This window comes from Monodon monoceros, unplaced genomic scaffold, assembly GCF_005190385.1.
Source record: "Monodon monoceros isolate NGI ecotype Baffin Bay Population unplaced genomic scaffold, NGI_Narwhal_1 Super_Scaffold_2, whole genome shotgun sequence".
NCBI lineage: Eukaryota > Metazoa > Chordata > Mammalia > Artiodactyla > Monodontidae > Monodon > Monodon monoceros.
Genome location: NW_021703776.1, coordinates 19,885,059 through 19,910,773, shown reverse-complemented (window position 1 = coordinate 19,910,773; position 25,715 = coordinate 19,885,059). Strand labels below are relative to the sequence as shown.

The 25,715-nt window shown below is 38.4% G+C and overlaps 1 protein-coding gene across 1 annotated transcript in view; it reads right to left on the bottom strand.

The window, feature by feature from the left end:
- Window positions 1–25,715, bottom strand: part of CCDC146 (coiled-coil domain containing 146) — a 138,507-nt gene that overhangs the window by 88,066 nt on the left and 24,726 nt on the right. Inside the window, exon 2 of the mRNA XM_029232929.1 lies at window positions 21,173–21,342. Within this exon, the coding sequence (XP_029088762.1) occupies window positions 21,173–21,331 (159 nt within the window). The 5' untranslated portion in view covers window positions 21,332–21,342. The remainder of the gene's footprint in view (window positions 1–21,172; window positions 21,343–25,715) is intronic.

Below are 25,715 nucleotides of genomic sequence, written 5' to 3'. Positions count from 1 at the left end.
GTGAGGGAAATTGGGGGTACTTGGAGAACTCGGAGTCCCCTGAATTCCCAAATGTGACTGAGCCTGCGTGACTCGTTGGAGTGGTCCCTCCCCCACATTAGATAGAGGTCTTCTTGCTGAAGGCACTGTTGTCTTCTTTCCTGAGGGAGTAATCTTTCAAAAAAAATTTTAATACAGTTTTTAAAGGTGACTTTCCATTTACAGTCATTACAAACTATTGGCTATACTGCCCATGTTACATGGTACATCCTTGGGTCTATCTTATACCCAATAGTTTGTACCTCCTGCTCTCCCACCCCTATATTGCCCCTCCTCCCTCCCCACTGGTAATCACTAGTTTGTTCTCTATGTCTATGAGTCTGCTTCTTTTTGTTATATTCACTATTTTGTTGTATTTTCTAGATTCCACATAAAAATGATATCATTTAGTATTTATCTTTCTCTGTCTGGCTTGTTTCACTTAGCATAATGCCCTCCAGGTCCATCCATGTTACTGCAAATGAGAAAATTTCATTCTTTTTTATGGCTGAGTAGTATTCCATTGTATTTATATACCACATCTTCTTTATCCATTCATCTGTTGATGGACACTTAGCTTGCTTCCATATCTTGGCAATTGTAAATAATGCCACCATGAACGTTGGGGTGCATGTATCTTGACAACTACATGTAAAAGAATGAAATTAGAACATTCTCTATCAAATGGATTAAAGACCTAAATGTAAGATTGGATACTATGAAACTCGTAGAGGAAAACATAGGCAGAACACTCTGACATAAATAGCAGCAATATTTTTTTGAATTTGTCTCCTAAAGTAGAGGAAGTAAAAGCAAAAATAAACAAATGGGACCTAATTAAACTTAGGTTTTGCACAGCAAAGGAAACCATTGAGGGCTTCCCTGGTGGCACAGTGGTTAAGAATCCACCTGCCAATGCAGGGGACACGGGTTCGAACCCCAGTCCGGGAAGATCCCACATGCTGCAGAGCAACTAGGCTCAGGCGCCACAACTACTGAGCCTGCGCTCTAGAGCCCATGCTCCGCAACAAGAGAAGCCACCACAATGAGAAGCCCGTGCACCGCGACAAAGAGTAGACCCAGCTCGCCACAACTAGAGAAAGCCCATGTGCAGCAATGAAAACCCAATGCAGCCAAAAATAAATAAATAAAAATAAATACATTAAAAAAAAAAAAAAACCATTGACAAAAAAAAAAAAAGACAACCTACTGAATGGGAGAAAATATTTGCAAATGATATGACCAGTAAAGGATTAATATCCAACATATATAAACAGCTCATACAACTCAACATCAACAGAACAAACTACCCAATCAAAAAGTGGGGAGAAGACTTGAATAGACATTTTTCCAAAGAGGAAATGCAAATGGATGGCCAACAGGCACGTGAAAAGATGCTCAGCATCACTAATCATCTGGGAAATGCAAATCAAAACCAAATAAGATATCACCTCACACCTGTCAGAACGGCTATCATCCAAAAGAACAGAAACAACAAATGCTGGCAAGGGTGTGGAGAAAAGGGAACCCTTGTGCACTGTTGGTGGGAATGTAAACTGGTGCAGCCACTGTGGAAAACAGTATGGAGATTTTTCAAAAAACTAAAAATAGAACTATCATATGGCCCAGCAATTCCACTCCTGGGTATGTATCTGAAAAAAACAAAAACACTCATTCTGAGGGAGTGATCTTAATTCTCCTTTATGCTTCTCCATCCCACTTCTCAGCATCCCCAGATCTGTAACCAGGGCAAGACATGCCCACTGGTCAATTATAAAGTCAAACTGGCGGAGAAGCCTTTATACAACTTTGCTAATTTATATCAGCAGAAAGCTGGGGAATATGCATAAAGACAGATTTTGAGGTTGCTTTTGACTAAAGAAGAAAAAACAGAATTTCATATGTGACCGAGTTCATTGATACAGGTATATTTACCGGAAATTCTGAATTCAATGGGCTAGTTTGGGCAGATGTGTTTGGTTCCAATAGTTTGATTAGTTAACACCTGCCTAAAGCAGAAACTAACACACCATTGTAAAGCAATTATACTCCAATCAAGATGTTAAAAAAAAAACAAAAAACACCTACCTAGATTCAACAGCAGCTTGTATTAACTAAAGTTGAGAAGCCAAAAATTGTCTTGGAATTAAAAGATTTATGAAGACAGAAATGTTAGAGTGGAGTTTGCTGTCATTCATTTAAAAGGTATTTATTGAGTGTATATGATGTGATCTTCAAGGAAGACCGAAACAGACAAGACCCCTATACTCAGGGAGTTTATATTTAATCACAAGAGATGAATAAATAAACAATATATGATAAATGCCATGAAAAATTAAGCAGGGTAAAGAGAGATAAGAAGTATCAGAGGAAAGGTGCTATTTTATACAGGTGGTCTGGGGAGACCTCTCTGTGGAGGTGACATTGGAACAGAGACTTGAAGATACAGGAGAACAAGCCAGGCAGATATCTGGTAGAAGTATGCTCCAGGCAAAGGGAGCATCAGGTGCAAAGGTGCTTGGCACGTTTCAGGGTCAGCAAGGAGGCTGGAAAAGCAGACAGTCTCGGGTGGGAGGGGTTTAGGAGATGAGGTCAGAGAGAGCTTGGGGAGTTGGGGTTAAATAAGAAATGCGGGTGGGGCTGCCAGATCATCTAGACCTTGTGAGTCATGGTGAGGATTTTGCCTTTTACTCAGAGTAGGTAAGAGCCGTAAGGGTTTTGATTACAGAAGGTACATGATTTCATCCAGTTTTAAAAGCAGAGAATAGACTGTTGAGAGACAAGATTGAAACATGAACACAAGTTTGATGGTATTTGCAATAACCTTGGAGAGTGACAGTGGTTGCAGTGAAGTGGATCTTTAAGATAAAGGGGTGGACAGTGGAAAGATTTAGAGTTATCACAGAAAAGTACGGGATTTTAGCCTGAGCAACTTGAAGGACGGAGCCACTGTTGACTGAGATGGGGAAGAACTGCGCGGGGGAGCTGTCTGGAAAGTGTGTGGGCGGGCAGGTAAGGGGTGGGGACCCGCAGTTTTGAATCTTCTCAGTTCAAATATCTATAAGACATCCAAGTGGATGGCATTTGGATGTTAGTGTGATGTTCAGGGAAGACATCTAGGTCGCTAGAATATAGATGGTAATTAATCTGTGGGACTAGATGAAATAACCTAGTAAATAGGTGTACGTGGGGCAAACGCTTTCACAGAAGGGGTTGGAGATAGGGAGGAACCAGCACAGTCGTATCCCATCCACCCACCTTGTAAATGTGTCACTTGAGAAGGCCCAGGGTTGCTTCCTTATGAAGAGGGCAGAGATTTCTTCCTACTGGAACAGATAGCTTTCTCTGGATTATTTGAGATTTGGATGTGCTTTTCCTTGCTTCTGCCAGCCACACTATTTTGTTGGGTTACTAGATGTCTTAGAAGCCATTATGTTACTCTACTATGGATTTCTGCAAATCATTTCTTTTGACTTAAGCAGTCACTTCACAGTGGAGGAAGCAATGACATACTGAAGCCTCAGACAGTGCATCTTCTGGGAGACGCCAGCTTGTGAGGGTGGAGGGTTGTCACGCAGGATACAGTGTGTGCATGTGCGTGTGTGTGTATGTGTGTACGTGTGCATATAGCAAAAGAAATATGAACTAGGCCATAGACCAAAAAACATTCTTTGTTAACAGTGTAATGCCCAAGTTTGAGGAATCACGTATGGACATTTTAAATCATTAGAGCACTAGTTTGCTATGATTATAAACCTTTAGTTACGCAGAGACTGGTTTTACTCCTTTTCTCTATTTTTAAGACATTAATGATCTTAAAACTTGCTTCTTTCACAAACATTCTCCAATAGCTATCCAAATTAGAGGTAACCTAATAGCTTTCAAAGAGCTTACACTGGAATGGCTATCAATAAATATGACTCGGAGTTTTCACTTATGTTGGGTCCAGCTGCAGGTAGAAATGAGAGTAGTTCTCTGCGTATGGGTAGGTTCCCCTTGTGGTGTGTTGATGCATGTACATGCACACATACACACACACGAATACCCCACATGTACATATATAATATACATTCATGCTTATATATGGTATTTGTAACACATCTGCTATAGCACACAAGGAAACCTGCCCATTGAAATAAAATAGACATGTAGCTCTTACATGTAGTCAAAAGTCAATACAACAAAAATCACACTTGGCCAATAGCTAACTTATTTTAAGCAATGTTATATAAAATAGATTGTCATAAAATAGAACTTCAGGCAGTTTAATTCCCTATAACAAATTCTGTGCTATTAGTGCACCTGTGTCCCAGGGGTAAACCAAAATTAAAACGATTATCTAGATAACTGGTGATCAGCATCTTCCTAGGCTTCACACAGTAACTCAAAACGATCTTTATTTTTTTTTTATTTTGATGTAATCCAACTTATCTATTTTCACTTTTGTTTCTTGTGATTTTGGTGTCAAATCCTAGAAATCATTGCCAAACCCAACATCATGAAGCTTTTGTTTTTTTGGGGTTTTTTTGTGGCTGTGTGTGGGCTTTATCCAGTTGAGGCGAGCGGGGGCTACTCTTCGTTGCCGTGCACAGGCTTCTCATCGCGGTGGCTTCTCTTGTTGCGGAGCACAGGCTCTAGGGTGCAGTCTTCAGTAGTTGTGGCTTGCGTGCTCTAGAGCGCAGGCTCACTCAGTAGTTGTGATGCACGGGCTTATTGCTCCTCAGCATGTGGGATCTTCCCGGACCAGGGCTCGAACTTGTGTCCGCTGCATTGGCAGGTGGATTCTTAACCACTGTACCACCAGGGAAGCCCGATCTTTATTATTTTATTAACCATTTTCAGAATGAAATCTGCACTGTAATGCTTAGAATATATATTCTTCTTTTGAAAGCAAAAAAATCACATTTTAAAATAGACAGCTTTTTTTGTTTTAGCCCCTTAAAATAGCTATTACATTTATCTTTATTATCTTAATCCAATAAATATCATTTGCCTACTATGTGTATAGCATGGTGTGATGTGCTTATTAAATTATTTTGAATAAGACCTTTTCCAAATAATAACTTTCTAAACTCTCAAAATATAAGTTTAATCTCTAGCATTCAAGATTTCCTCTGAGTGGGACTTCCCTGGTGGCGCAGTGGTTGGGAGTCTGCCTGCCAATGCAACGGACACAAGTTCGAGCCCTGGTCCGGGAAGATCCCACATGCTGTGGAGCAACTAAGCCCGTGTGCCACAACTGCTGAGCCTGTGCTCTAGAGTCCACGAGCTACAACTACTGAGCCCGCACGTTGCAGCTACTGAAGCCCGCACGCCTAGAGCCTGTGCTCTGCAACAAGAGAAGCCACCGCAATGAGAAGCCTGCGCACCGCAACCAAGAGTAGCCCCTGCTCGCCTCAACTAGAGAAAGCCCGTGTGCAGCAACGAAGACCCAACGCAGCCAAAAATACATAAATAATTAATTAAAAAAGAGATTTTCTCTGAGTGATTAAGGATGACACTGTTTAAGATGAATTGCTTCTCTATTCCAAAAGCCCTCATACAAAAGTTCAGCATATTTGGAATCATATAGAATCTGAAAACTTGCTCACTTTCTATCTCTGGAAATTGGTTTTCTCATCTTCTACAAGAGGCAAGTTATTTGTGCTTATGTTGTGAAAGTTTATCAGAGAAGGGACCACAAAACTATTTGCCTACAATTTATTTCCCATTCAGTAATGAGTATCATAATTTTTTTCAGTTAATCCAAGTAACCTGTTTTAATTTTTGTTTAGCGATTCTGCTTCTGGATACTCATAATGATAAGCAGCTGTCCCTTGCCGAGTGCCAACCATGTGCTGGACACTTTCCTGGGAGCATTTCCAATGTTATCTCTGTTGCTGAGGATAGTGCCACAATAAGGAGGTAAAGACTTTACACCACTAAAGTCTTCCCTGAGGAAAACAAAGAAACAAACAATCTCTGTTATCTACAAACTCTGTATCATGTGTGGGCCATTATCCATTTTCAGCTTTCCTGGCTTTCTTGGTGTTTTTCTCATGAAATGGACGAATTTTCTCTGATAAATAACCTGTGGAAATTCCATGGTAAAGTACATACATTGTAAACCTCAGTATCACCCCTGCTCTGATTTTCTGTGTGAATCTACAAAGTGGAAGATGATTCCAATTAAATCTTAATTTAAGGTGAAACATCTCTTTTGTATCTTAACAAAAACAATTACATGATATTCTGTTGACGGAAGATTTTTTTTAAAAGAATTTATTTTCAAGGGTGTTAATGTCCCTACTTAACCTAGTGGTTAAAAATTATTTATTTTCTGTAGCTAAGTCAGAATTTATAACAATTCTGGCAGAAAAGGCAAGCAAGTTTCTGTTCTCTCCAAACACTGTTTTACTTCCATGGTAACATGGCAGGATTCACAAGGAAAACATTCCCCTTAACTACAAAGCACTTTGTAAGTTCTTTGGGAGCCAAAAGATTTCTCATGTAAACACCAAAGTTCTTATTTTCATTATATAAAATTTAATTATATAAAATAATTCTTTAAAAATGCAAATATCATTTATAAATGAATGGTGCTGCCGATGGTGACTTTTAAAATTTCTATCGTATAACAAGTAAAATTTTTGTCTTTATCTGATCAAGCAAATGATTAAAAATCTAGAGCAGCTCATGGGTATGTCATGGGTAGTTATGGAAGTTGAATGGTTACATAAGTTACGGTCTTTATGGTAGGGTATTTATGGGGTTGGTATTTAACAGGCTGAACCGCTGTAGTAGAGGTTCTTGAACTGGGTCCCCAGCGACCCTAAGGTTCTGTAGACATATTTCATGAAGGTTAAAGGAAGTGGGGTAGGGGGAGATGCCAGGAGAATGTATGCTGCATGAAGCACTGTTCACCTCGAATAGTTCTGCTTTTATATCTTGGATTTTGGGGCTTCATCTTCAATTTCACTTAAAAGATTTTGCTCTGTTTTCAAAAAATATTTGAAAATCATTGCCTCCCCATTGCATATCCCTTGCTCAGTCAGCAAAAATAAAACTGAAATAGATGTACAATGGCTCTAACTTGTTATGATATTTCTTTTTTTTTTTTAATTTTATTTTATTTTATTAATTAATTTATTTTTGGCCGCGTTGGGTCTTCGTTGGTGCGCGCGGGCTTTCTCTAGTTGCAGCGAGCGGGGGCTACTCTTCATTGCGGTGCGTGGGCTTCTCATTGCAGTGGCTCCTCTTGTTATGGAGAACGGGCTCTAGGCACGCGGGCTTTAGTAGTTGTGGCACGAGGGGTCAGTAGTTGTGGCTCATGGGCTCTAGAGCGCAGGCTCAGTAGTTGTGGCACACGGGCTTAGTTGCTCCGTGGCATGTGGGATCTTCCTGGACCAGGGCTCGGACCCGTATTCCCTGCATTGGCAGGCGGATTCTTAACCACTGAGCCACCAGGGAAGTCCCAGATATTTCTAACTTTAAACATTTAAGTATCTGAGAATTTAGGTGGACTTGATGTGGAAAATGCATTCAGAAACTCAGAAGAAATTTCTCCTCTTTAAGTGTGCCTTGTAAAGTAGTGATTCAGTAGTGTGATTCTTTTGGTGGAGGACGTTACTAATTACTATGTACATCTATTCCTTTGCAAGTGGCATGGCTACACATGTTACAGTGCACTAAGAGTTGGCAAGGAATATCAAGAAGAATAGCAAAGGCTTCGTGCTTTCAAAGTTCCTAAAGCTACTATAGATTAGCTTAAAAAACAGGGAAGAAATAATAAGTGGCATATGGTACAAGCACTATGCAGGGAAGTTACAGCAACAGAAGTGTTCCCATTTTGTCAAGGAAGTGGCATGTTTTAAGAAGGTGGGGTCTGAGCTGTCCTGGAAAAACTGCATAGAGTTCTGAAGCGCTGAAGTGTGGAAAGCACTCCTAGGCTGTGTAGAGGATGAGCAAAAGCAGGTTGGAAAATCAGGAGCTAGTTAGGAAAACAATGATATGTCTAATGTGGCTGGAGCATAAGGTATATATAGCAGAGGACAGTAAAAAAAATTAAAGAGAAGAAAGAAATGGTTGATCAGATTGTAGAGGGATTTGACCATAAGTTCAAGCAAGTGATATTTAATCCTTATGTTAATGCAAGAAAAAAATCAAATCTAAGTGCCTACAATCTCCCCCTACCACCTATTGATTGTTCAGTTCTGTGCCTGGACCTGAGGTGATGATGGGATACTGGGTGGGGAGGAAAACTGGAAGGAACTCTAAAGACTGTTTTATAAAATAATGAAATGGCCAAAGATATCAAGGAGAAGAGGGGTGTAGATAGAAAGGGGGAAAAACCTGCCTGGGGATGGGAAGAAATGTTTCCGGGGAAGTTTTTAAAGAGGGGGTCAAGTTGGGTGTGTGTGGGAGAGGCATCTGCTTTGATGAGGAATTTTAGGAAGTTTTGCCTCATGATGTGCTGTGGAACTCCCTCCTCTCTTCCTGAAGGAACCTTCAGAATAGTCAAGTTGCTTTCCACAGCTTTCTGGAGGCAGATCTGTGTTTCCTTAGGCTGTGCTGAGATGGGTTTTAGGGTGGAAGAGAGATGGCTCCCTTTTATTCAGTTCACAAACTATCTACACAGAGCATGGGGGTTTCCCCAGTGCCCCAGGGGGACTGGAGCTGTGGTGCTGGTGGTGACAGGAGATGTGAAGGGGAGAGAATGGGGAGCGACCTTCACCTCTGCATCCTTCACTTCTATATCCACCACATCCAACTCTGTTTTACATATTGTGCTGCTGTGTATGATTTTTACTGGAAAAAAAGTGATAAAAGCAGTTTAAAAAGAGGATGAAAATCACGATGGTAGACAGTGAGTTACCCTTGAAGGTGAGAAATGTACTATTAGTGTAAAATGAGGCTCAGAGAACTTACATGGCTTTCTGAAGCCTGTATGGCTAGTACATGCAGAGCAAGGACTACAACCCATTTTTACTGAACCACTCTTCCACTCCCCGCAACCTCCCACCAATCAGAGATTTTCTTTCCAAACCATTAGTATTTAACATAGTTTGAGCCTGTCCATTCTTAGATGTAGTCTCTATAGACAGCAAAATTCCTGTCTTCTTAATCTGAGGTTGATGTCTGGTAATGCTTGTACCCCCTTAATTCATATCTCTGATGCCACCCAGGTATACTTGTTTGCCTACACCTAGGTATGCATGGGCTGGGAATATGTAAAGAACATTTGCCTCAGAAGATAATGGACTTGGCGTGAGGTTCTAAGCTTCCCATCATCTCCTCTCCATTTCCCCTTATACCAACATACATGCCAGATAGAATAAAGGTTAAAATAAGATGACTCAAACTATCAATGTACTAGGAGAAAACACAGGAAACAATTTATGTATCAGAGTGCCAAAGGTCTTCTTAAGTAGGACATAAAATCGTGAAGTTGTAAAAGAAAAGATCAGTAAATTTAAGCACATAGAAAATAAACTGCCACATGGAGAAAAGCCACCTTAAGCAAACTCAAAAGAAATCCAAAATCCGAGAGAAAGAGTTTGCAATGCATATTATACACAAAGGCCTACTTTCTGTATGTATAAAGAGTTTCTATGAATCTCTAAGAAAAACTACACAATAAAAAAAAAAGGAAAAAAAGACGTGAACAAAATTTACGAAAAAAAGAAAGTACAAATAGGTCTCTACATTAACCATGCTTCCAGCTTCTGTAAAGGTGATGCTTTAGCATCTGCCCTACACGCCTATGCCAGATACGCCTTGTTCAAAACCACCTGATAATATGCCTGAGTCGTCTTGCCTCCTTCATTGTCCTCCTCGCCCACCTTGACAAGAGTCCTCCTGGGAGGAGGCCAACCTTTCAAATGGAAACCAACCAATCCAGAGTCCACACCCTTAGCCATCTCGTTTATTAGGTCCTCACACTCTGGTCAACTATACAACTGCCCTCATCATCCCAGTGCCAGGTGCCAAACAACTAGGGACATCTCCTATGCCCCAGAGCCTGCTGAAATTATTCAAACTAGCCAATCCTAAGCTGCTTACTCTGCCTCATCCATTCCTTCCCAGGGAAACAACAATAAGGGCTCTTGCCCACTGTTCCGCCCTCTCCCTCTGCCTCCTGACCCACCTGATGCTTCCCCCCATGACATGGCATGCCTCCTTCTTTTAGGAACTGTGAGTAATAGACTATCATTCCAGTGGCAATTGTCTCCTGACCTGTTGGCCTTCCTATACCTCACATTTTTTATTAATACACTATATTTTATTTATCTATCTATCTATCTATTTATTTATTGGCTGAACCCCGAGGCTTGCGGGATCTCAGTTCCCCGACCAGGGATTGAACCCGGGCCACAGCAGTGAAAGCACCAGATCCTAACCGCTAGACCACCAGGGACTCCCAATACACTATATTTTAAAACAATCTTAAACATATGAAAAGATGCTCCACTCCACTCATTCTAACGTAAATGTAAATAAAGACTATGATGAGATAAACTTTTCCCCCAACAGAGTGACAAAAGTTGAAAAGTCAGAACACAGTAAAGAGACATTTATTGTTGAGGGGAACATAAATTATTACAACCTTTATGGAGAGCACCTTAGCAGTAAAAAAGTCTTTTTAAATACACAAACTCATGATCTGGCAATTCCACTTCAAAAGTATTGAAAGTAGGATCTCAAAGAGATACTTGTACACTATGTTCATAGCAGCATTATTTATAATAGCCAAGAGGTGGGAGCAACCCAAGTGTCCACTGACAGCTAAACGGATAAACAAAATGTGGTATGTACATACAATGGAATATTATTGTCTTAAAAAGGAGGGAAATCCTGTCACATGGTACAACATGGATGCATCTTGAAGACATTATGCTAAGTAAAATAAGCCAGTCACAAAAGACGAATACTGTAAACTATGAGGTATCTGAGAGTAGTCAGATTCATAGAAACAAAGTAGAATGTGGTGGCCAGGAGCTGGGAGGAGGGGGAAATGAGAAGGTGGTGTTTAATCGATAGAGAGTTTCAGTTTTGCGAGATGAAAAATTCTGGAAATTGGGTGCAGAACAAGGTGAATATACTTAGCACTACTGAACTGTACATTTAAAAATGGCCAAGGGGCTTCCCTGGTAGCGCAGTGGTTGAGAGTCCGCCTGCCGATGCAGGGGACGCGGGTTCGTGCCCCGGTCCGGGAGGATCACACATGCCGCGGAGCGGCTGGGCCCGTGAGCCATGGCCGCTGAGCCTGCGCGTCCGGAGCCTGTGCTCCGCAACGGGAGAGGCCACAACAGTGAGAGGCCCGCATACCGCTAAAAAAAATAATAAATAAATAAATAAAAAGGTCAAGATGGTATATTCTATGTTATGTCTATTTTTCCACAATTAAAAAAAATTTTTTAAATAAACAAACCCATTGATCCAGCAATCCCACTATTAGGAATTTGTCCTTTTTTTAAATTTTTAAAATTCTTTTCGTTCAGGGGCTGTCTTCTTTACTTTAATATTCCACATTGTACTGGTACAGTTCTTTTTTTGAGGATTTTCAGTAAACATTTATTGGAGGTAAATTCTACTGACTTAAAATATGCTCACTTTTTAAAATAAGAAGGTGTACTAGTGTTAATATTTGGAACTGGATAATTTTCTAAAATAATGCCAATATTTAAGATTTTTTATATAAAGTAGTTACACATTTGATTAAATCTAAGACATCATTGAATATATGACACACCATTATTTTATGTTCTATGGAGATAGGAAAAAAGTGCTGTCAAATTATGACAAAATGCTTTTTTATCACTTGAATTTTTATTTTACACTCATTGAGTTTTTTTAATTAATTTTCATTGGAGTATAGTTGCTTTACAATGTTGTGTTAGTTTCTCCTGTACAGCAAAGTGTATCAGCTATATGTTTACATATATCCCCTCTTTTTTGGGATAGGAACATGTCCTTTTAATATAATTATTTCAGTGTGAAATGAGGCACGCCTAAGGTTACTGACTCTATCATTGTCTGTAAGAGCAGAAGATCAGAAATAATCCAAATATCTTATAATAGGGATTTGATTAAAGTATGCTCCACCGTGCATTGAAATACCATGCAAACATTAAAAAGAACATAACGGTTGCATGTATATGTGAAGAAAGCAAGTACGTATATTATACTACCACTTGCTTGTTTGTGCGTAGACTTCGGCAAGGCTATATAGGAGACTGTTAATGATGGTTGCCTCTGGGGAAGGGGACAGCGGACTGGGGGATGGGGTGACAGCCTGACTCACTTTTCACTGTGTAGTATTCTGCACCTTTGAATTTTGTACTCCAGGAAGTCCCCTACATAGGAACCTTCACGTTGCGAACTTTCAAAGATGCGAATGTGCATTCACACGTCCAGTCACATAAGTTAGTTCACACGTCTGGTGTATATTGTCACATGCATGCATCCTCTACAAGTGGCTGTGCTTTTGTGTACTGTACTGTATTGAGTACAGTAGTACGGTATCTTTATTTCAAGCCCAGGATGTCCAGAAGCAAGCGTAAAAGCAGCGGTATATAGCCAATTGTGTTAGTTGGGTACCTACGCAAACTTTGTTGGACTTACAAACAAGTTAGACTTACGAAGTCGCTCTTGGTACAGAACTCATTTGAATGTAGAGGACTTACTGTACTGCATATTTTATGTATTAGAAAATAGTTAAAAAGAAAAAAATACTAACCTCATGGCTGAAAAAACTTTAATCCCTGGCTCTCTGATATTCTATTCTTTAACTTCCTAGTCTGGCTTGTATCTTACTACTTGACCCCTGAGACCCTGATCTTGTTTGCCTAGTGAAGACTGTAATGACTGCTTTGTTTCAGCAGACTTTTCTGGTGTTCACTACTGCTGACTCATTTACTGCTGTTACCTGTAAATGCAGTTGCTGAATAGCCAAATTCCCAACCCTACTCCCCTCTGCTTTATTTCCCCAAAATCTCCCCAACAGATAAGAGTACCATCTCCCCATCCACCTATATAACATAGATTTTAATCAAAAAAGCATTATTTATTTTAATCCTTAAGCTTCCATCTTCAGTGACTGATATATTCAAATAGTTCTTGGGTTTTACTAAAGGTACTTTGTTTCTCAAGATGTACATTCTCTACTGAGAACCACAAGCTATCAAAAGCCGACTTACTTTCTCTCTCAAGAACTTTCTTTCTCAGAGGAAAAAACAGTACCATTAAGTATTTCTCCTAATCCTTATTTTAGAAAGCAACATCTGTTCACAGTGACTATTAAAAAAAAAAAAACAGCATCCGAGTTTAGAGTATTATTTTAAATATTTATATCAACTTGTTACAATAGTAGCTAAAAAAACCAGTGAAAAATAAAGAGGTAATTAAAACTTTATTAAGTATATAATTAAAATAAACACACGGGCATGCACGCACACACAAACTAGGTTCTCATTATGTCAGTAAAGGAATCAAAAAAAGGAAGGGGAAATCAAGAAGCATTAACCACACAGATGAAGGAACACATGCGGCCGAGGGTGGAGCTGCTCCCTGCTGCATTTGCCTCTGGTCCCAAGCCCGGAGTCTGACGTGTGGTGGATGCTCAGGAGAGATTTTCGGGATGAGTAGGAGATAAGCTCACAGACAGGAGGCAGAAGAACTGCCAAGTCCTCTCTATCCCCAATTTTCAACACTCTCTGACTCCCATTTAACACTGATCATGTGTTCAGATAGCAGAGTTTTTTGTGACAACACCCCCAGATTCCTGGCCAGAATCACCTTGCAGGTGCCAAGGGTGAGGATATCCTAACATGGGGCCTTCTTTTCTCTTATCCTGAGTTCTTGTACAGTGTACGATTTTTACTGATTGAATTTAGGGGTGCTAATCTACTTTGCAAAGTGGAATATGGCTTCCATGCCTGTAATCCTGATATAAATATATATCCTGATATAAATATATATCCTGATATAAATCTCCAATTTTTGTAAATAGATATGAGCCATGTCAATACACCAAACGTTTAAGTGTATGCCAGGCATGACCCACGGTCTTCTTCCACATTGGAAAGATTTTTAAATTTCCACCTTACTGTCGAAGTAAAAAAATAAAATAAGACCCTTTATGGGAAAAATGGAACCTATCTGTATTGTTTAACAAATTATCAGTCTGTCTAAAGTTTCTTGACAGCCAAACAAAATCTTGAAGAATTATTCTTGTAAGCCTGCCTCAATGTCTGAAGAAAAAGTGAAAACATGCCAACAATAGCAAGACTTGTGGAAATATTTTAAAAAGAAATTTAGCAGTTTTTAAATGCCTATTCTCTAAGTACAGCTATTAGTGAGGTGTGATAACTAAGAAAGGATAGGGAAACTGAAGAGAAATATTTAAATAGAGAGTTAAAATATTTATCTTTATTTTTTCTTTTAATATACAGTTTACTTAAAAAGTCAATTTGTAAAACCCTAAAACAGCAGTGTTTAAATGTGTGAATGTCAAGTGAAGAATGTCAGGTGAAATGTGTGTCAGGCTAGGAGACAGGAGACTGGGTTCCAGGCCTGGCTCTGCATCTGCCTAGCTGTGCAAACCAGGGCAAGTCTCAATCTTTCAGAACCTTTAAGATGGAGATAATGATATCTCAAACTTCCTTATGAAATCATTATGAAAATTAAATTATATACTTGAAACTACCTTGACTGTAAGCTCCTTGAGGATGGGAATCTTACACTTTCATCTTTGTAACCAGTTACTTGATTAATTAATTCATGTATGAAAGAAATAGAAAACATTTTCAATCTTTGAAAAACATTTTAAATTTCATTACAGATTATTTCAAGAAACTCATCAGTAACTCTATAGAAGATCCAATCTTGAAAATGAAGGAAACTTTAGTAGCATCAGAAAATCACCAAGTTTTCAGAAATTAATTTAAAATTTTATTAAAAATTCCAAAAATATATTTAATCTGTTACCAGCCTTAAGAGATCAAAATTAATAAAAAATAAGAAAGCGTCATTTGAACATGTGAATATCCCCCCCCCCCAAAAAAGAGATAATTTTAAAGGTAGGGAATTAGGTAAACAATGGCAGCATCTTTTCATAAATATGCAGTGGTAGACTGTGCTGTTAAATACACATAAGAAGCAATTTGCATTCCTTTCAGAAAAGCAGTCTGAATACCAAGAACCTGCTATGTCTATATCTTCAGCCCAGGGACTTCCCTGGTAAGCCTGAGATTCACATATTGGACACTCCCCTCAGACCATTGCTTATTCTGAATTCTCTGTCACTTATAGTACCATAATCCAGCCACTTTCCTAAATCAGAAATCCAAACATCAATTTAGACTTTTTCCTCTCCCTCACCCTGTCCCCATCCATTCAGACACTAAATCCAGCATGTTATGCTTCCTTACTATCTCTCCTATATGTATTCTATCCTTTTTTCCATGGCCATTGCTTGGTTCAGTCTCTCTTCACATCTTCTCTTGATCACTGAAATGGTATTCCAGTTGGTGATATGGTGGTGGGAATGGAAAACAGATGAATTTAATAGATATTTAAGAGAGAAAATAAACTGACAGAATACAGGAGGAGAATTAGGTTTGGGAGGAGAGTAATAAATTTAATTCTGAGCATGTTTAGTTGGAGGTAACTTGGGGGTCATCCAGGTGAAGACATTCCAAGTATATGCATGTATAGGTGTGGGCAAAGCTTAAGATAAGTAGGTTCATAGTGGACACCACGGATATGGACAAAATATCCCCTATTGTGTCTTACTGCCTCTGAAAAGCTTTTTTCCAGATCATCTCAACCCACGGTGATTGTTCCTTCCATTCAGTTCTAATTACACTTTTGGCACCTCCAGACTCTCAACGATCCATTGCCTTTTGTTGATATTTAACATGTCAAGTTTCTTATTTCCCAAATTAAGCTTCTAAAGAACAGTACCCTTTTATATGCTTTATGCCTGTGAATGTCCATGCGTCTAGCACTGTGCAGCACACAGGACGTGCTCAAAACAAAGGAGGAGCTGAAAGGATAAATTTGAGTAAATTTCAGTAACTTTAATAATAATGGTAATAAACATCTCCTAGCACAGAGCCTGGCACATAGTGGGTGCTGAATTAATATCTGTTAAACGGATTAAGACTTAATGTCTCCCACTGCTCTTCAAAAACTTCTTGCTATCTCAGTTCTTTTCCCATTGGATGTGAAACTAAAACTTGAACACAAATATATTTATTACACATTTTTAAGGAGTCCAAAAGTTGATAGTTTTATATAGAAGCTGTTTCAGTGAAAAGGTCACATGTCAACAAGCCTAATCCATCTTCATCTACACACCCACAATGCTTGCATACCCCACACTCTACTTTTAACAGAATTTTGTACTCTGTGCAGAGTCACACTTTTACTCCCTTAGTGTTTCCCTCCAGTGTTCACACTGTCCCTTGTGCCTCCCAAATGCTCCTGTGCTACCTTTTCTCTACCCCTGGGTTAAGTCAGGTCAAAGACTTAACAATGACTGGCACAAAAATTATTTTCAGGGAATGAAGAGAAGGGAGGAGCTGACTCGTTCTGGTGAAAAGTAAAAGAGCCAAAAGTCTTAGGCAAGATAATTTCATGTTTTGATTTTGGCTCCTGGCATTAAGACAAGGATGACTTTATGGCGTCCAACTTTTGGAAAAATTCAACATCTGACACACTGACATTTGACAACCAAGGTCACCCTTAGAAATCAGTGCTACTTTACATAACCATGTACAGTTTAAAAGTAGAAATCCTGACTTACGGAATACCATGAAAGCTATAACTTACATTAAGCCTGAATGTGCAACAGACATGAGCTTTGAACAAAGAGACATAAGCTATTTGTTAAAAGAATGATTTTTAAATACTAAATATTTACTGCTTGTCTCTGTGCAAGGTCTTGAGCCAGGTGCTGTGTAGGATATACATAAAATCACACATGACCCTTGCCATGGTATTAGATGAAAACAGTTACATATTGCCCATCAGAGTGTATATATCTTGGTATAATCTTTTTGGAAAGCCAGTTGAAGGTATCAACTAAAGCTGAATATAAACCTAAACTATGACACAGGAACCCCACTCCTAGGTAAACACCCAAGATAAATGAATTCATAAGTATAAGGCATGCACAAGAATGATCATGGCACCTTATTCATAATCATCCAAACAGGAAACAACCCAAATCTCTAAATCGAATAGAATGGACAAGAAAATTATGGTATATTTACACAAAAGAACACTATATAGCAATTTTTAAATATTGAACTAAGGCACACATGGTACTATGAATAAATTTCACAGATTCAGTGCTTACCAAAAGGAGCCAGACACAATGGAAAACATACTGTATGATTCCATTCATATGATTTTTGAAAAGAGGCAAAACTAATACATAGTGATAAGTCAGAATAGGTCTAACTTTGGTGGGAGAAATGACTGGGAAGAGTCTCAAGGGACACCACTGTGTTGCAGGAAATATATTTTCATCTGAGTGGGAATATGACAGAAATGAAGAAGAGATAAATTCAAGAAATACTTAATGGAGATATTTTACCCTCAAACTGGTAAAGAGAATGCAGGAGGAGAATTAGGATCGGGAGAATGATGAATTTAGTTCTGAACACGTTGGTTATTGGCATATGTAAAAAAAAATTGCTGGACCCTGAGTATTTGCGAGGTTTACTGTGTATATGTTATACCTTGGCAAAAAAAATTTTTTTAAAAAGTTTTCAACGGCACAAGAAAAGTCTGTAGAGTGCCAGGCCTCATAATTAGGCAGCAATGGAGGAGTTGGGGAGCAGGTGTCCAGAATTAACCCACACAGTGCATTGTTGTGACTTAGTTCCCAAGCCCCACTTTGAACATTAATCCCAAAGTGTGAATTTAACACAGTGTAGTTCATACCCTGTTAAGTCTTATTGTTTAATGTGATCATAATATCAGTGAGAAATTAAATTTTCTATGCAAAATATTATATGATGAGAAGATATTCAATAAATATTCAATAAAGTGAAAGGTACAGCCTACAAATGCTGTAAGAGTAGACAGGTTGGAGAAAACACTGTGAACTGACTGCACAGGCACAGTTTTTTGAAGGAGGTGGGAACTGAGCCAGATTCTAAGAGGTTAGGAATAGATGCAGGGGTTTCAAAGTGTGGCCTATACAAGTGTTTGATCTGATTTTTTCAGTTGGAGTAACACAGTCTTTCAAGAGGCAACGTGAGTAGGAAGATTGTGGACAGCCACGACCTTGTATCATGCTTTGTGAATGTGTGCCAGTTTCCTAGCCATCTGAACATGGGAGAGTCCATGCTAAGGGGAGTAACGTAAGCAGAAGATCATGAAGACCTAAGTAAATTATTAGATTACAAAAATAGTTTGGGCCCAAATCGCAGAGTGCCATAAATACTGAACACATTCTGTAGGCAATATTAGATGACAGCATGACATCCATGTTTTACAACTCAGTAGTGCTGGACCAACTGTGTGACTACCATTAACAACAATAAATGCTATAAGCAGTATCTGGTTCTTTCAGTGTGATGCCAAGCACCTGGGCCTTTGGAAGTGGATTTCTGACAGCTTTCTTTCAGAACTCTTGCTATTCTCCAGGTTCAGCTTCTCTTTAGACAACTGAAGGAGGATAGCTTTTATATAGTAGGTTAAAAAAATTGTAAGACTCGTGAATCTTAGAGGAATGTTAAAAGAGTTAGAAAAAAAAGCTATAGATGCCAATAGGAACAATCTCAGGGGTGTTTATTATGGAAACAAAGTTGTTTGAAGCCAATAATTCATTCTGCAAGATTTTGCTGACTAAAGGAAGAATTCTCCATAAAATTACTGGTGTAATTACTACTTAAAATGGGAGGACCATTCTTTCACCGTATAATCTAAGTTATCTACTTTATTAGGGGCTGGTCATACTCAATGATTAATAGCTGTAATTTGTGCATACGTTGAGTATTGAGAGATTCTTGAAATATTTAATGAATTGTTACATTGAAGATCAATATGCAAGAGAAGTTGTCCTAAGTTCTCCTTTGACTTTACAAGTCAAATCTTCCATGTTTCTTTATCTGTGGCTTAAAAAATTTGACTATAATTTTTATTGTTAGCATAACCTTTGGTAGAAATAAACTGTACCTTTATTTGATATAATTATTAAAGGTAGTGGTATAAAAGTAGAAATACTATTGCAAAGCTGGACGTATGATGGATTTTAGCAGAAATAGAGAATGCTGATCATTTGAAAATATTAATACTAGAGATATGAACTCATCATTCTAAATATATCAAGATATATATAGAAATGGATATAAATTTGTGTGGATAAATATATTTATGCACCTATTTCCCAGCTCTGAGAGTGCTGAGAAGCAATGACAGACCAATAGCAATGAACACAGCCAGCAGTGAGATCTTAGTTTTCAAATATCATTCTCCACTAAACTAGGAACCAAGGATCCTTTGAGAAATGGCTGATCCTAGAGTTGGAGCAAAGAAAATGCAAGATGAATCTGGAACATATTCTATGACAGAAAGTTAAAAGGTACACAAAGAATCATAGGAACATGTCAAAAGTAAGCCTTCTTGAAAGGGTGTACACTGGCCAAATCTGGGACAACTGAAGCGTCAAAATGAATAATGGCAATAATGGATTATAGCTCACTGAGTAGAATAAGAACTCATGAGTCCACCCTGATGGATGGATGGATGGATGGATGGATAGACAGATAGAAAGAAAAGAAGAGAAAGTTCTACCTTATAGCAGGAAGACAACTAATAAATGTAGAAAAAATAATGGAATGAGGAAATTGCCATTTGGCAACCATTGTAATCATAATTAATTTGGGCAAGAATCATCAAGAGATGTAAAACTAGTAGGTGAAAATTTTAGAAGGAATAGGATACTTAAATAGCCTCAGAGTATCTCCTCGTAGGTGCTTATCAATTTCAAGAAGAAAAGTAATAACTTTATAGGAGAGAAAGCTAGAAGTCACCACCTTAACCAAGTGATCAGTGCTGAAAACATGAGTAATGGGACAAACTGACATCATGTGTCCCGGATATGAGGTTTATATGTACATATAAAACAAAAGCTCAGGCTTCCCTGGTGGCGCAGTGGTTGAGAGTCCGCCTGCCGATGCAGGGGACACGGGTTCGTGCCCCAGTCTGGGAGGATCCCACATGCCGCGGAGCGGCTGGGCCCGTGAGCCATGGCCGCTGAGCCTGCACGTCTGGAGCCTGTACTCTGCAATGGGAGAGGCCACAGCAGTGAGAGGCCCGCGTACCGCAAAAAAAAAAAAAAAAAAAAAAAAAGCTCAACAATAGTTGTAGCAATTGTTTAAAATATTTACACCAAGAAAATATTTGGGCGGGGATTTAGTACTGCTTCTTGGTTTTAAGTAAAATCTGATTTTGCCCAAAGACTTTTTAAAGCTTATTTTTATTATGACTATCAAATTTCTTAGATGTTTTATTCAGTTATATTCACATAAGGTTAAGAGTCCAGAATTCAAATGTCCCCTAAATCATTTTCTAAAGTACAGCTCTCAAGCGTGACAGATTGCATATGTGGTCAGTTACTGTTAAAGAAAAACTCTCCTCATATATGGGTATTTCCTAAATGTTCATCTCATTTTTTAAAAAGTCAGACAAAAATCTAACAAAAATCAGATTCCCCTTTTTGCTTCTCTGCTAATAGGAAACAGCATGTTTCTGTGCTGTACTGCAGTAACTACATTTGGTTAGGTAAATGTATATTCTTTCTATCGTTATATGACAAGATATTTTATCTTCATTTTATGGATGTAAATGTAATGTATCCAGTAATGAAAGAAATCATTTACCAACATACAGAATATATTTAAGTGGCTGCATATATGCAAATATTTATTATGCCTTAAAAGTATCAGAACCTACACTACTGCATTAGTCCAGGAGTATACCATAGGCTTTTGGAAGAGAATGTAGGGGCTGTTTTATTTTAAAGTGCTTCAAACAGTACCTATTGCCTACAGGTTACAAATAATAAATTATTTTGATAATGATATTAACTTCATCTGAATTTTTAAGTAGATAGTGAGGCAAGTCTTACTGTAGTAATATATAAATATATATGTACCTCATGCAGACAAATGAAAGCTGGAGTTGTGGATACATCAACGAATCGCTCATCTCGGATGTTAATCGTGGGTGCTACAGCATAAATGGGGTCTTCTTGATCCTTTTCACCTTTCTCCTCTTCCTCTTCTTGTTCTGTGTCTGTGGTACTGTCTTCCATTTTTCACAATTCTAAAATAAAATCATTCCATATTCAGCTATTTAGGGATGTCTTCAGTTATGGTAAAATTAATGGAAAATAATAAAAGCAAGCAAAGCAACTAGAGGAATCTATTCAATGAAATTATAGGTCAGGAAAGTTAGCTACAATAACATTATTATAATAGACTGCATTTTTGTAAAGATACTCTCCAATGATGCATTCAAAGCAATAATTCTAATTTTAAAGAGTAGACTATTACTGCATTAATTGGAAAAAATTATGTAACTAGAATATAAGCTCCATGAAGGCAGAAAAGAAACCTAATTTTGTTTATGGAGCATTGTAGTAGGCACTCAATTACTATTCATGGATTGGGTTAATAAAAAGAAGCTTCATCCTTAAAATATAGCACAAAGTTAATTCAAATTAGTTTTGGAAACATCAACACCAACACCCTGTGGTGCCACATACTGCCTGAGGCATGCTTCTGCACACTAGACTACCAGGCTAATTGCTCCATACCCACACTGCCTGCTACCCGCGCAGCTCATGCCTACAGGCTTGTGTGCATTGCCAACTGGCCTGTCTGTGCTGTTCATGTGTGCGCTCAGTTGTCCCATCAGACTTCACTTCCAAAGCATAAGCTCAAAAATAAAATTACTAAGGATTTCAAGATGGTGACACCAGAGCATTAAGCCAAGTGCAGGCCCTTCCGAGAGTGGATCCCTTTTTCTTTTTTTTTTGGCAGCACCATGAGGCATGTGGGATCTTAGTTCCCTGACCAGGGATCGAACCCAGGCCCCTTATTGGGAGGACAGAGTCTTAACCTCTGAACTGCCAGGGAAGTCCTGAGCGGGTCCTTTTTTGACTGCACAGGTCACACACCTTTGATGCCAGCCCTGTGTATTGGCCATCGGTTTGCTCATGTAGTCAAGTGGACCCAGAGTCGTTTCTAAAAGGACCCCTGTCTTGGCTGGCAAGGTCTCTATTGGCTCATTTTGGTGGCATTGGGATGGTTACCCTTCTAACAGAGAACTGGTAAGAGGTCCCCATTGCATAAGGGAATGCCAATGTAATCTGCTCTTTTGATCTCTGATATATGTGAATCTGCACACAACAGAAGAGCGTACTTACTTTCTTCTCTTGCTGGAGAGGATAACTCCAACTGTCATAATTTTTTTTTTTTTGCTTAAAAATTTTTTTAAAAATTTATTATACAATTTTTAAAGGTTACTTTCTATTTACAGTTATTACAAAATATTGGCTATATTCCCTGTGCTGTATAATACATCCTTGAGCCTATCTTACACCCAATAATTTGTACCTCCCCACTGGTAACCACTAGTTTGTTCTCTATATCTGTGAGTCTGCTTCTTTTATGTTTATTCACTAGTTTGTTATATTTTTTAGAGTCCACATGTAAGTGATATCATACAGTATTTATCTTTCTCTGTTTGACTTATTTCACTTAGCATAATGCCCTCCAAGTCCATCCATGTTGCCACAAATAGCAAAATTTCTTTCTTTTTTATGGCTGAGTAGTATCCCATGTGTGTATACATACAACATCTTCTTTATCCATTCATCTGTTGGTGGACACTTAGGTTGTTTCCATATCTTGGCAATTGTAAATAGTGCTCCTATGAACAGTGGTGTGCATGTATCTTTTTGAATTAGAGTTTTTGGCTTTTTTGGGATATATACACGTGGAATTGCCTGGTCATATGATAGTTCTATTTTTAGTTTTTTGAGGAAACTCCATACTGTTGTCCACAATGGCTGCACCAATTTACACTCCCATCAAGAGTGTATAAGGCTTCCCTTTTCTCAACATCCTTGCCAACATTTGTTACTTGTGGTCTTTTTGATGATAGCCATTCTGACAGGTGAGGTGATATTTCATTGTGGTTTAGATTTGCATTTTCCTGATGATTAGTGATGTTGAGCATCTTTTCATGTGCCTGTTGGCTGGCCATCTGCATTTCCTCTTTGGAAAAATGTCTATTCAGGTCTTCTGCCCATTTTTTTGATTGGGTTGTTTGTTTTTTGATGTTCAGTTGTATGAGCTGTTTATATTTGTTCGATCTCAATCCCTTATTGGTCATATAATTTGCAAATATTTTCTCCCATTCAGTAGGTTGTCTTTTCATTTTGTTGATGGTTTCCTTTGCTGTGCAAAAGCTTTTAAGTTTAATTAGTTCCCATTTGTTTATTTTTGCTTTTATTTCCTTTACTTTTGGAGAGGGACCCAAAAAAACACTGCTATTTATGTCCAAGAGTGTTCTGCCTATGTAATTTTAAGGCTTTGTTGAACACGTATCACCTCTCATATCTATTTTATCAGATTAGCTACTCTTTGATGATAGGGATCCCCATTCTTTTAATATGGAAAATATGTTCTGAGATATGAATCCAGAAGTGCTGGTAGGCTCTTATTCCTGAATTTATTAAAGTGGCCACAGGCATATCATTGATTCATTATGTTTCTTTTCTCCTCTCTAAAATGGGAGTAACTAATTTTTCTGTTTCATAAAAAATATATGCATATTAGATGTGATAATGCGTCTGGACTTCTAGCTTCCACTCTGCTATCTCCAGTTTTCTGCCAAAGCCATAAATTACACTTGCACTTGTCTTCCTCCTCTGCTACAAAAACACTTCATAGGTGGTAGCATGTACTCCTATCATGAGGCACCACATGTCAGACTGTCTTTCTTTATATGATATTAATAGTCATTGATTTTGTTTGGACTTCCCCTCCTTTAACATACATGTTTTTAATGCCATAAAGCAGTCTTTTAATAGAACCTATTATTATTAAGGCATCACAACACTTTACATTGGGCAAATAATCACAATTTCTTGTTTAAATCTTCAGGGAGTTGAAAATGGTTTGGTGATATATCTAGATTTATTTGTGTTAATAATCTAAAACGTGTGTCCAATCCATGGATGAAAGATGTTAAGGGCTTTTCCAGGAAAATAGTTTCTTCAGAACATTAGATCATATCTGTTATTTTCAGCTTTTTCTTTAAGAAATATTTCAAACGTAACCATAGAAACTTCAACAAATATCAATTCATGAGTAATTTTGTTTTATCTAAACCCTTTCACTTCCCCTCTCCACTCTCCATATTATTTTGAAGCAAAACCTAGACATCTAGACTGAATAATATATGCTGAAGAATTTCATAATAATATATAGAGATAGTTCTCATTCCATTTCACAGCTCCATAGCACCCCATTGCATAGATGTGCCACAAACTGTTCAAATAATCCCCTGTTTATAAATATATGGAATGTTTCCAGCTTTCTGCTATTACAGTTTTGCAAAGTACAGCACATCTATTTATTTTAAAGTAGATAGATTGGGAGTTTGTGATTGACATGTACACACTGCTATATTTAAAATAAAAAAATGCCTTTCCACAGGAAAAAAAAAAAAATTTTAAAGGCTCTTGGAATCTTTATAATCAAGATGGCATTAACTTGAAAGCTGAAGTTCAGGCAATCTTCTCAAAGCATGGCATCTTTAAATATGGTACAGTTTACCTAGGCAACAAAAGAAGGTGCTATGCTGAATTTGCACAAATTCCTCAGTCTGCTGAAGTTTTCGATCTCTATTATCTTGAAAACATTCTAAATATTTTAAGGCAGGTAAAACATTTTACATAGGGAAGCAACTAAAAGACACTATAACAGAATTCTGATAGACATTTTCAGAAAAACTTTAACCCTTAGGAAAGAAGGAAGAGTAAGAAAGTAAGAAAACACAATAGAGGCAAATGCAAAAGTCTCATGCGAATTAAAATCTAAAGCACTAATTAATCTAATTAAATACAGGGACAAAAGGACTTTAAGTAGATACAAAAGTTTAACAGACGAAAAAAATATTCAAGGGACTTCCCTGGTGGTGCAGTGGTTAAGAATCCGCCTGCCATTGCAGGGGACACGGGTTCGAGCCCTGCTCCGGGAGGATCCCACATGCCGCAGAGCAACCAAGCCCGTGCTCCACAACTACTGAGCCTGCACTCTAGAGCCCGCGAGCCACAACTACTGAGCCCGCGTGCCACAACTAATGAAGCCCGCACGCCTAGAGCCCGTGCTCCGCAACAAGAGAAGCCACGGCAATGAGAAGCCCGCACGCCGCAACGAAGAGTAGCCCCCGCTCACCACAACTAGAGAAAGCCCGTGCGGAGCAATGAAGACCCAACGCAGCCAAAAATAAATTTAAAAAAAACTCTTTAAAAAAAATATTCAAGGATCAGTTAATATAGGATTGCAGAGCCCATTATACGAATATTATCATGTGGCAGGCAATATAATTGAGACCTGTAAATAAAACAACGGAATAAAATATATTTGCAGGGCACAGTGATATAAACGAGAATAATTATAAAA